The 12,827-nt window shown below is 42.3% G+C and overlaps 1 protein-coding gene and 1 long non-coding RNA gene across 8 annotated transcripts in view; one reads left to right on the top strand and one right to left on the bottom strand.

The window, feature by feature from the left end:
• SH3GLB1 (SH3 domain containing GRB2 like, endophilin B1) overlaps window positions 1-4,781 on the top strand; it is a 44,436-nt gene extending 39,655 nt beyond the window's left edge. For all 6 annotated transcript variants that reach the window (XM_002715522.5, XM_051857528.2, XM_051857527.2 and 3 more), the window contains one exon: window positions 166-4,781. In XM_002715522.5, the coding sequence (XP_002715568.3) occupies window positions 166-273 (108 nt within the window). In that variant the 3' untranslated portion in view covers window positions 274-4,781. The remainder of the gene's footprint in view (window positions 1-165) is intronic.
• The window catches only part of LOC127493591 (uncharacterized), a 77,543-nt gene that overhangs the window by 441 nt on the left and 64,275 nt on the right, over window positions 1-12,827 (bottom strand). The window contains exons 4-5 of one of the 2 annotated variants that reach the window (XR_011390596.1): window positions 11,394-11,560; window positions 7,617-7,786 (exon numbers count right to left, since the gene is read on the bottom strand). This is a non-coding gene — a long non-coding RNA (uncharacterized lncRNA). Of the gene's footprint in view, window positions 1-7,335; window positions 7,787-11,393; window positions 11,561-12,827 lie in introns of those variants that run through there. The other variant, XR_007923997.2, reaches the window with a different exon arrangement.

Below are 12,827 nucleotides of genomic sequence, written 5' to 3'. Positions count from 1 at the left end.
AGTAACAAAGATGTATAAATCTGCCTCCCATAATCCTTTGACCTCCAACAAAACTGATAATCATACATAAAGTCCTTTCATAGTAAAATACAACTTAAACCCAACTCTGATTAGTTTTCTCTGTTTTTTTAAGTAGTTAATAACTGGAAATATTTTATTTTGTAGGTGATCACTGTGTTCAGTGTCGTTGGAATGGATTCAGACTGGCTAATGGGAGAAAGAGGAAATCAGAAAGGCAAGGTGCCAATTACCTACTTAGAACTGCTCAATTAAATAGGTGGACTATGGAAAGATTACCCATCATGACACCATATTTATACACAGTTAACTAAATAAAGCAGGTTTAAGTATCCTCCATGTAAATGTCTTAAGAGACTGGAAATAAACTATCAGCCACCAAAAACTGGCATTTCTGCCAATAAAGTTGCATGGTAAAGATTTCATTACAGAATTTATGTTAGAGCTTTCATGCCAAGAATGTTTTCTTACAAAATTCTTTCTACTGAGATTTCACTAACAAGCAACTTCTACTTTTGAGGCCCAACTTAAAGCAGAACTGTTTTATACTGAATTTTTAATTAACTGCAGACTTTTTCTTTTATGTAAAAATAAATTTATTGTGAATTGATATCAGTGACTCATTTATTAGGTATAATTAATAGCCAATGAATAAAATTAAAATTTATTTTAAACTTTTGATTTAGAAAAGAGCTGTAGGATAAAAACTTCTTTTGTGACAAATGTAATGTTTCTGAATGTTTCTTTCGTAAACTGAAATGTAATTATACCATGTTGACCTTGTTTTCCAACAAAAATCAAATGATTGCAGTACTATGTTTTGATGGGTTTTCTTTTGTTTTTTTGGGGTCTTTTTGAACACTACTGAATGATCTTTTTGATGTAAGAACAACCAGTCCTTGAAAAGCATTACCATGTTTCTCTGACTTCTAAAACATCTGGGAAAAATTTAATTCACTAAGAATGTTTTTAAGATTATTCAGTTGGCACAATTTAATGCATAATCAGAATTGGATCTTTTAACATACAGTAAAAAGGATTTGTCCTAATTGAACAACATAGCTATATAAAAATAGAGATTAGTATAACTACATTCATTATAAATTTATATATACAAACAAAATAAACTGCATTACTCTGAGCTTACTAAAACTTTGAAAATTTATTAACGAATACAGATTATTTTGCTTCAAATCTCTGGTTGTAAAATACGCACTAATTGTTGGTGACACATTTGGAGTCAGAATTGCTATTTAGACAATTACTAAGAATCGGCAATTTCTATAAATCAGCAAGGTGACAAATTGCTTCTGTATTAGCACTTACATTTTTTTGTTGTCGTTCTCATTTGTTCTTTCAACAAACATTTGCTGAGGACCAGGTGTGCACTGACCAGCTGGGGATACTACCCTGAACAAGAGTGCAGTCCTTTCCCCTGCAGGGCTTAAAAGACCACTATGGATACAAAAAGATGAACAAGCCATTGTCCAGGGACACGATCGGGGTTGTACGGAAGAAAGATAGGGACTGGATCTGGGGGTGCTTCACTCAGATCTCACTACTCAAAACAGCCAGGTGTGGCTTAAGTGTGAAGTGAAAATACGTAGTTCATTTATTCAGATCATGTTAATCCTTCTAAATGATTTGTTTTGGTACATTTAAAATATGAATATCTAGATACCATTTTTAAATATCCCTTGTGTTTAGACCTCCTAATAAGAGCTTGGTAGACATGTTAATAACTTAGTACACAGTCCAAAATTTGTTAATAGTTTTTACCCTTTATTTCTGTGGTGCAAGACAAATCCTTGTGCAGTTGTATTACTGTACAAGAAACTTTGACTCCTACTATGAATTGCCATACTCTTAACTCCAGAAGTTGCTCAAGCTGGTTTTTTATAGAACCAAGTGAATGAAGCATTTTTTTTCATCCTCTGTCAGCAAGTTCAACAACTTGAAGTACCATCTGCTGTGTTGGTCCGAGTCCAAATTTAGGCTGTGAAAGATTCTACCAGGAATTTAGGTCAACTTAAACAGCAACTGTAAATTTGGTTTATGAGAAGTAGAGTATTAATGGAAAAGGTTATGGGTCATGGAATGAAATGGACCTGGGTTTGTATCCATTCTTCCTCCCAGTCAGTTCTCTTTGAGCTTCAGTTCAGATGTATAACTGCCATTTCCTTACCAGTAAAATTGGGGTAATAGTTATGCCAGTTTAGAGTTGTAAGATTGTCAAGAAATATCTTTTTAGATGCTTTTTAGGGAAAGGCGTAGCACATATCAAACAAACTCTACCTACCAGTTTCCACTTGTTAACTGCTGTAGTTTCCTTACCTACACAAATTGTGGACCTTGTTTGTGTCTGTGTACCTGAGGTACTTCTTTTCACCTATGCTCTGTATCACTTCTCCCTTTTACCCTCTTTAAAGCAGATATACATCTAGATTTAACCCCACCGCCAGTCAGTGTAGATGTGTTTTCAGAACTACTTGCTTTCTGTGGGTAGATGTTAATTTTTGAAGGCTTCTGTACTTTACTGGGTTAGTATCATGTTAACAGGTTCAAAGACCTTGTACTTTTGCCACAAATCCTGCAGAATATGTAGGCTTATTCTATGTTTGATGCTTTTGTTTTAATTCAGTGGAATTTTGTTCAGTTGCTTCATTGAGTTTTTTGTTTAATTTGGGTTTTGGTTCATTTTAAACTCCTAGTTTAGTTTTCACTTTTGTGAAGACCCATAAAGGTTCTTGGGCATGGAAGTAAAAGCCTGGGAACCCTGTTAATTCATGTTGCAGGCCAGAAGTGTTTAAGCCCTGCATACCTGAGCTTAATCTGAAAGCATATTAACATTTAGAAGACACAATATGAATTAAATCATAAACTCGGAAGTAATTAAGGGCCCTCTCATAAACAAAAGAAATGATTGTATTATGTCTACCTTTGTTCTCAAAGTAATCCAGATTAAAAGGTCATGGTGTTAAAATTTTTTATGGTGCTAATCTAAGAAAATCATAATGTAGGAGATGAAGTCCCCAAAATAGGAATGTTCCTCACTTAGGGAATGGAAATAAGGAACCAGAGGCCAGGACCCCAGCTGGATAGAGCTGGTCTTAGAGTCTGTAGTTTCTTTCACTAGAACCAGACGGGGAAGCTGGGCTGAGAAGACATTTTGAGTTCATTTGCAGAGTAGAGGAGATGATGGAGAGGAGGACAGGAAATAACTTATTTACCCAGAGAAGGCCTAACTTCCCCCATACTTTATTGACAGGATTTCTGAAAAATCCCTTCCCTGTGTCCCAGACAACTGAAATTACAAATCTGTTATCTTGGCATAAATGTACTCCCAGCCTGGGTGAGGAGCCAGAATGCGGGGATGGCTTCACAGTGCGGGCTGTGGGCGGCAGCTTCAGCCGTGCTCCAGATGAGTAAATGGCTCTTCCATCGTGGTGAGACTCAGAAGGGGGAGAGGGAGTCCCTGCAACCACGTGTACAATTTCTTCCAGTTATCTTAATTAGAACATCAGCTCGGCAGGGCAGTGATTCTCAAAGTGTGAGGCCCCAGATTGGCAACACTAGTGTTACCTGGAAGTGTGGTGAAAATGCTAATCAACTATTTCCAAGTATTTTTACCTTCACTTGTATTCTTTTGTTTTCCGAGGCCTATGGAACTAATCTTCTGTGTGATAGTTTTTTAAGTATCTTAAGACAAAAACTAGATCTTATGTTTACTGTGTTGTAGCACTAATCATAATTGTAATTATATAGTTTTATAATTTATTTGTTTAGTATTTATCAATTTAGATAGGCTTCCTGAGATAGAAACTTTAATTATTTGTACCACAGATTCCCAGTTCTTAGCCCAAATCTAGCAAATAGTGTGTACTCAATAAATATTTGTTGAATGAAAGAAAAAATTTAAAATTTTTAAGCCTTTCCCAACATCTACTGAATCGAACTCTGAGGGTTGGGCCTGGCAATCCGTTTTGACAAGCCATTTGAGTGGTTCTGTTACATTCTTAAGTTTGAGAATGGCTGCAGTGTAACAAAGAGAACTTGCCTTTCACCCTCAGACCTGCCATCTGACGTCACTTGAAAAATTCTCCCTGCTTTCTCTAGTCCTTACCAACAAACACCACTCTCTTGAGTGTGGAGGCTATATGCAAGCGGGTATGAAGATAGAAGGCAATGTTTGGTGTCTGTAAGGGAAATCTTGCTTGAATGCCAGTACTTGGTGGTTGTGAAAGGTTTCTAGGAATGGATCCTTTGTCTCCACTCAGCACTGTGCCTTTAACTGGTGACAATTTAACCTCAAAACACCGCTGGGAACTGTTGAAGCAGTATCAGACTAATGTATATGTACTTCCCTGTGCCTGTTAGATAAACTCTGTTTTCATTCCTACTTCAAAGGAGACTAGGTATTTGTTAATGCTTTTTTGTAACACAAAGTCACGGTCCTGTTGGCAAAAAGAACAGAAAATTAAAACCACCTATAATTTTGCCATCCAGAGAGAACCACTGTAATTTAGGAATACAGAATATGGCCTTCCAGACTGTTCTGTGCATTTGTAGATTTTTTTTAAATGGGATCAAATTGTACATGCCATTTGTAACTTTTTCCCACAATACCATGACTATCTTGCTGTATCGAATATATTTCTATATCTTTTTCATGGCTGCATGATATTCCATCATATGTGCCACCTTTTATTAAACTATTGAATTTTTAGGTTTCTGGTTTTTCACTAATAAAATGCTTTAAAGAATATTGTGTTACTAAATCTTTTATATATCCTTATTTCCTTAAGATGAGTTCTTTAAGGTGAAATTGCTAGTGGAGAGAGTATGCACTTTTGAAAAGATTTTGTTAGTGCCACCTTGCTCCCTAGAAAACTTTCAGCAGTTTACAGTTTTTTAGCAATATATGAAAGAATAATTTCTTTTTGGAGAGCTCCAACTGAATGTTCTTAGAACCTTTGGCTTCTAAATCAAAGGTAAAAGGATTTTAAATTCTAAAAATTTAAAAGATTGTTCTCTTATGATCTTACTTGTTCTCTTCTGTCTTAACACTTTGTGATATCTTAGGAATGTTTGCAGTACTGGCCGTCTCTTTTGTTCAGCCTCCTGGAAGCATTATCGTGTTTCTGACTTGCTGAGATGTTAGGGGAGCAATCTTGAGTAGACTGGGATATTGGAGAAGCCCTGAGGCAGCCTTACTTACTGTTGATGGTTTGAGGGAGCATGACCATGATAGGGAAAAGAACCTCAAATGATAGGCAGAACTCTGGCTCTCCCACCGCTGCCTGGTGATAATAACTTAATAGGATTTCCTGCTAAGTGTGTTGGAGTAGTTACAGGGTAATTACTGCTGCCAGCCCCTGTGGGGTAAACATCACTGCCATTGTCACCTAAAATATTCTTTGAAAGTTGTCACAATAAATGGACATTGCCTTGTACTTCATGGTATACCTACAAAATCTGGTTCCATGCATTTTTCCAGCCAGATATCCAAATAATTAACCAAATGAGAGACAAGATGTCTAGTGGGAGATGTCAATGTTACCATGAAGTGGTAGTCCTACTGTTTTTAAATGGTGAGGGGGACGTGTATGCCATGCCAAACTTCCCTTTCTAACAAACTGCTCACACTTGGGCCACCTCTGATCTTCATGCCTGGGAGGGCTGGACCCTCTCTGCAAATACCCTGACACAGAAGCTTGGGCTCAATAAAGATAGTGTTAATTAGCTAAGTCCATATAGCATCTCCAAGACTAGAGAACAAGGAACTGATTGACTCATACTAAGGAATTTATTTAGAGAAGTATCTGAATTCTTAAAAGTTGATCAGTGGTATTCTCAAAAAGACAGCTGTAATATTCATAGCAGACTAAGTCCCAGAAGCCAACCCATCTCATTTGGAATGAACCCTGTTAAATTTAAATTAACATCTGGCTTGTTGAAAGGAGTGAGTAGTAAGAGAACTCAAGAGAGTTGTAGTGAGTGATAGGAGGCTTCAGGTTGATGAGAACAAGACAGATGCCTGGACTGGGATGAAACAGATGGACTGTTAGATGAAACTTTTCTGAGGCTGATGCACCAGAGTTCAGGGCACATGTTTCTGCCTAGTCCCATGTGCTAGTGAAGTTGTCTGAAAGTTCTTAAACTGGGGAGTTCCCAAACAACGGTGCATTTTGGTGCCTGCCTGTTGCCTGCCTACTTTTTGTATTTGAGTATACAGCTAGGGCTAGGTCAGGCCAAAGCCAGGAGCCCAGAACTCCGACGTAGGTGGCAGGGACCCGAGTATGGAACCTAACCCTTCTGCCTTCCCGGGGTGTGTACGTTAGGAGAAAGCTGAAGCAGAAACAGAGTAGCCAGGACTCAAAGCAGGCTCTCTAATGGGATGCAGGCATCCCAAGGGGCAACTGAATTGCTGCACCACAATGCCTGACTCTCCATGAACTTTGTTCTATTCAGCTCCACCCTGAAGGCTGTCTACTCATTTGTCAAGAATAAGCTCAAATGCCACTGACATCCAGAAATGGGCAATGTTTAAGACAAATGCACATACCCCTTTATTAAGATAATCTGGACTGCCTCACATGGAATCATTCCTTTTCCCTTCCCTTCCCTTCCCTTCCCTTCCCTTCCCTTCCCTTCCCTTCCCTTCCCTTCTTCCCTTCTTCCCTTCTTCCCTTCTTCCCTTCTTCCCTTCTTCCCTTCTCTGTCTCTCTCTCTGTCTCTCTCAGCAAGCATTTATTGTCCTGAATTGCAGTCATTTGCTGACTTAGCTGAGCCCCAGGACAACACTTTGCGTTCCCTTGCATAGCTAAAGCTGAGTTTTAGCTGCTTGCAACATTTTCATTTCTACAAGAGTATTAAATTATTCAGATGTGCAGGTATGTGCATTTGTCTTAAGAAACATTGCCCATTTCTGGATGTCAGCACCAAAAAATTCAGTCCTACTTTTCTTGGAGAGCAGAGTCCAGAATCTGTCATCATTATGACTTCCCATTGACTGTTCAGTTCATTTTACAGTGCTTATCACTGATTTGTACTTTATGAAAACTAATTTGGTTTTAAAAAAAAAAAAAAGGATTTTGCTAGTTAGATCTATGCTTTAAAGTTAGAACCAGCTCTAGTTTGGATTGGGCTATGCCTACCATAAGCCTTTTTTGTAGATGTTTTCCTTTCTCCTCTCCACCTCTTTTCCACCGTCGTTTTTCCCACTTCCTCTACATATTCCTCTTTCTTTCAAAATGTTAGATGGCAAAGTGTATACCACATGGCAGAGGAAGGTAAATGCACAAGAGAGAGATGGTAGACCAGTTGAATAATGTATTATAAGGTTCTATTCAGGTGCTACTTATGAATGACAAATCTGACCCAGATTTCTAGGAGGCAAGAAGTGTGACCAGACTTCAAATTGCCCCTTCACATGTGGAAATGCAGTTGCTCAGGAGACAACCACACATAAAGGGGGCACTAAGGACGGCATCGAGGACCAAAGCAGAGAAGAAACCAGAGTTCCTGCCCTGATTCAGGAAGCAAATTTTACATGGGTGCTAGGCAAGTTTCATTAAACTGGGCATATAAATAAGCACAAAATGATCACCTTAACACCCTCACACACAGGAACTCTGCCTTCTGCTCTCAGATCATGCAAGTATCCCAGTTGCTTCAAAGCTTTCTGTGGCCTCTTCAGGGAAGCTAGGATTTCATGGGTTGCAAGTTGATCAAGCTGAAGGTCGCTGCTGGCCTCTGATGGGGCATCCTACAGAAGTGGGAATGGAATGCAGTTGCAGTTGATGGAGCTTATTTCGAGGCAGTAGGTTTGGTCATCAGGACTCAAAACTTCCATTCATTACCTGATAGAATTCTTGGCTTCACTGTTAAAACTAACAGGGACCCAGCAACGAGGCACCCAGAGTCACAAGGATGCTACCCAGACAATGTGCTTTCTGGCTGACATCTGACCCCACCCCTTAAACACTCCAGCCCCAGTGCCTGCCCACAGCTGCTTCAGAGAGAGAGAGATGGAAGTCAGAGCGCTGAGGCATGAGCCATTGCCTCCTTCCCTGTTCTCAGTTGCAGTCTCTCAGCACAACTCTGAGCTCAAGAGCTCTTTGAATTTACATACACAAAGCCAGTACTCCCAGGAGAAAACTCACCAGGATGGCTGGTGAAAAATTCTACTCTTAGATACCTTGTAGATCTGGAACCGAGGTTCCCCTTGGTGCCACAGCCCTGGGTGCTGGGGAGCTACTCACCGCTGCAGGCTACTTCTACCTTCATGTCAGGGTCCCTCAGGGATCATGTTAAGCTATGCAACACTGGCTTTGACTAGGACCATCTCAAAATACCCACATTTTGGAGGCTTTTGTTTTGATTTTTTGTTTGAGAGGCAGAGTTAGAGAGGGAGAGCCAGAAAGGTCTTCCCTCTGCTGGTTTGCTCCCCAAATGGTTGCAGTGGCCACAGCTGTGCTGATCCGGAACCAAGAGCTTCTGCCCAGTCTCCCACACAGGTGCAGGGGCCAAGTACTTGGCCATCTTCCACTGCTTTCCCAGGCCATAAGAAGGGAGCTTGATCAGAAGAAAGTACCCAGGATTCGAACCAGTGCCCATATGAGATACCAGAGCCACAGATGGAGCCTTGGCCTACTATGCTACAGCACCAGCCCCCCAAACTATTAATTAAACAGTATGCACCACTATATTAGTAGGCAGTTGGTTGGGTTGTTTCCTTTATTTGTCCGTTTATTTATTTTTAGAAAAGCTGAATGACCCCATGCAAGAAATTCCTTTGAAAATTCTCTCCCTGAACTGACCCTGATCTCAGAGGAAGAGGTCGCACTTTGTGCTTAGACTTTGCAGTGGTTCTAAGGAGTGTCTATGTGAAGGTGACGCTCACAGTCTATACTTATCCCCATCCTACAGATAAGAAAGCAGACTTTAGGGGGCAGCTCAGCCAGAAAATGCTTGTTTTCCCCGCTTCAAAGCCCAGGCTCTCCTTCCTCAGTGTGTCTGTGCTTCCCACCCCTCACCCCCAAGCTGGTTACCCACACTCCTTCTGGGTTAGTAACTTCTCTTGGGCAGGAAAAAAAAAAAAAAGTGTTGCTTTTCACATAAAGTAGCTATAAACTACTTAACCAAGTAAGAACACCTACAAATATCATCAAGCTACATAGGGATCTGCCAGCCTCACTGCCTCCATGACGGAAAACACAGAGGAGTCAGCCTTGCTTCCTTCGGTTGGGCTTCTCGAAGTGCAGTCGCCACTAGCTCTGGCAGCGGGACCCAGCCATTGCATGTTTCAGCAGGCTCTCCAGATAATTCTGGTGCACGTGTTTCAGAAGCACTCGCTTCAGTAAAGCCGAGAGAAACAAACTTTCTGTCTTCCCTCACTTTAAAGCTGACTCACCTGCAAAAACAAAGAATGACACATCCCCAAGTATGCCTCCCAGCTATTAAAATAACTGAAGTGGAATACCATTTTCCTGACTCCATTGGCCACTCACTAATGAGCAATTTAGTAAGCAACTAAAAATGCTCAGAATATGACTTTGCCAGGAAGAGGGGGAAGAAACCAGGGATGGAAGAGTTTATTTCAGCATTCCATAGTAAGGGAATGTGCTCTGTTTGCCTCTTCCCCAGGTAAGAAAGCCAGGTAATGTTGTTCATTCTTTCTAACCAGTGTCGTGCTGTTCTCCCCATGGGCCTGCTGCCCTATTTGAGGACAAGAATGCACCACTTACACGTCGGGGTTGCCCGTTGCCATTCGCCAGATGCCAGTCACTGTGTGGACTGCTTTGCACCCATTCTCAAACTTAAACTTCCGTCCTACAACAGCGCTTCAAGGGCCCTCGCTCTGCACATGAGAAAACTGAAACTTAGCAGCATTAAGTATAAACGGACCTCGCGTCTCTACAGTGGATGTCCTGAGCTGCGTCTCCGTTTCCTTCTGCCTCCTCTGGGTGCTAATGCCGCCCGTTTCTTAACCCTGGGACTGTCAGACGCTGAAGGAGTGTTCCAGGCCTTCCCTCGCAGCCAGTTCTCACTTCTCCGTTAACCCCAGCAGGATGCCCACTCTGGCTAATTTTATGCTCAATGTCTGCAAATGGGAGCCTTTCAACACCCAGACACTGACCTAGGGTGGTGGCTGAGGCTCAAGGCCCCTTGGTGTCTCAGAGACAGGATTGCCCCAGGGAGAAAGAGGGAAGACAGTCATAGTAGCATGAGGAGGCATGATGTAGAAGGATGTGGGAAACCACTCCACAGTGATACTGAGCAACCACCTAAGGTCATAGAGAAATTAAGGAAAGTATAGTCATATCTATAAATGGCTGATGTTTCTGCCTCACTGCCGTACAGCGGGGCTAGCGTGCATATTACTAACTGGATTGAATGAATAGACCTTGTGGGTGTGGCTTGCTGTGTTGGAATAGTAACTTTGTTACGATTGTGGCAACGCAGCACTGCAGCATTTGCTGAGCGTATGACACAGTGCCACTCCTTCAGGGTTGCCACAGGGACCACTGGTTTTATCTGCATGAGGGGCATTAAAAATGATGATGGAGGGGCCAGCATTGGGGCAAAGCAGGGAAGCTGCCACCTACAACGCCAGCACCCTGTATGGGCACCAATGCGTTTCCCAGCTGCTTCATTTCTGATCCAACTCCGTGCTAATGGCCTGAGAAAAGCAGTGGAAGATGGCTCAAGTGCTTGGCCCCCTACGCCCACGTGGGAGACCTAGAAGAAGCTCCTGGCTCCTGCCTTCAGCCTGGCCCGGCCCTGGCTTTTGTAGCCATCTGGGGAGTGAACCAGTGGATAGAAGATCAACCCTCTCTCTCTCTAACTGTGATATTTCAAATAAATAAATAAATCTCTTTTAAACATGTTCATGGAAAATGTGTATTGTGAAAAAACTAAACATGGATTTAATTTTTGCAACACATTAAACATCTTAATTCCATTATTATGAACTTTTTGAAGTACCCTTGTAGTTCCCTAAATTAAAGAATATGTATACACCAATGGTGCCTACATTCTACATTCTAAGACCCGGATCCGGAAAAGGAAGGCTCTCTGGAAAGAAAGGCATCAATGGAGCAGAGATGAAGTAGCGTCTCATCTTGGAGAACAAGCAGGTTATTCGTTCTTTCCTGCACAGTTGCCATGGCTGCTGTCAGCCATGACCTTGTGTGGGAAAATTAGGGCCATGTACGTCCCACCTCCACAGTCTCCAAGGGAACCAATGAGATTGTTTCCCCAAAGTACTTTCTAAGGCCGAAAAAAAATCCCTTTAGTTTGGTAATGGAAAAATATTAGTATTGTCCCAGATACTTGCTCTTAGCAGCCATATAAATATATTAAAAACTCACCACAGTTGAGAAACCATCTTCCATGTGTGGTCACTGGTTAGTTTGACGGCTTCACATCACTGACCTTGGACGTTGGTAATGGACAGAGTGGCGACACAGGGATTCCTTTGCATCTTCCCTGCCGCTTTCCCAGGTTCCTCTCACCCAAAAGTCCTGTCCACAGAGAACTTGCAATTGCAGAGAACAAAGGAAATCATATTATGAGTTAAGCACCTACTACATACCAGGCACTGTGCTAAGAGTGATTTACATGCATCATCTCATAACAGCCTGTGAGGTAAGTACCACCCTTAACTGGCGAAGAACAGAAGGCTCTGAAATCACAGCCCTGGTAGGATGCTAGAGTCTAGACTTGAACCCAGGTCTTCCTCTTTCAAAAGCCAGGCTCTCTGGCGCCGTGGCTCACTTGGCTAACCCTCCGCCTGCGGTGCCGGCACCCTGGATTCTAGTCCTGGTTGGGGCGCCCGATTCTGTCCCAGTTGCTCTTCCAGTCCAGCTCTCTGCTGTGGCCCGGGAAGGCAATGGAGGATGGGCCAGGTGCTTGGGCCCTGCACCCCATGGAAGACCAGGAGAAGCACCTGGCTCCTGGCTTCAGATCGTCAGATAGGCACAGTGTGCTAGGTGCAGTGCGCCAGGCGCAACACACCAGCTTTAGCGGCCATTTGGGTGGTGAACCAATGGAAAGGAAGACCTTTCTCTGTCTGTCTCTCTCACTGTCTAACCCTGCCTGTCAAAAAACAAACAAACAAACAAACAAAAAAAAAAAAAAAACAGGCTCTCAACATCTACCAAGACGCCTCAGTGAACTGTCATACCACACACCTGACTACTGTGTAGAATGAAGAGGGGTGGACAATTCTCTACAATCAGCATAGAGTGCAGCCACAGACATGTGTAGAGAAAAACAGCCACGCATGGTTTGAGGGTTCCTGCCTGCTGGGGCTATTCCAGGAAAGAGGTTTCCTTTTCTCTGGGTCCTTAAACCCAAGTGGGTGCCCATTACAGTGGAACATCCAATGGGCTGAGAACCCTGGCTATCAGGGCAAGTAGGGGCACCAGCCTCATCCTTCCCTTAGGAAATGAACACTGCTCCTGTTCTGAATCCTGTCTACACAGCTCTCTCAGTAGCTTTCCTACAAGGCCTTTTGAGAGCCAAGGGCTGAAATACAGAGGATGTTCACCAACCAAAAGCCATGCTGAGGCTCCCATATATGGTCAGTGCACCAAATGCTACTTCAGTTCTGATGTGCCTGTGGATTAATGTGCAGCAGAACCCAGAATAGTGTAGAATTGCTGAAGAGCCGAGAATTTCTCAGACTTCTTCAAGACCCTCAAGTCCCAGAGCAATGACAAGCACATAGTAGAAAATAATCATAGTGAGTATAAGCAACATTCTGCAGCTGCTGGTTCCACATTGGCAGATTCAGCCAACTA

This window comes from Oryctolagus cuniculus, chromosome 7 (genome assembly GCF_964237555.1).
Source record: "Oryctolagus cuniculus chromosome 7, mOryCun1.1, whole genome shotgun sequence".
NCBI classification, from domain to species: Eukaryota; Metazoa; Chordata; class Mammalia; order Lagomorpha; family Leporidae; genus Oryctolagus; species Oryctolagus cuniculus.
Note: the sequence above shows the minus strand (reverse complement) of the source record. Positions and strands in the feature narration are given on the sequence as shown.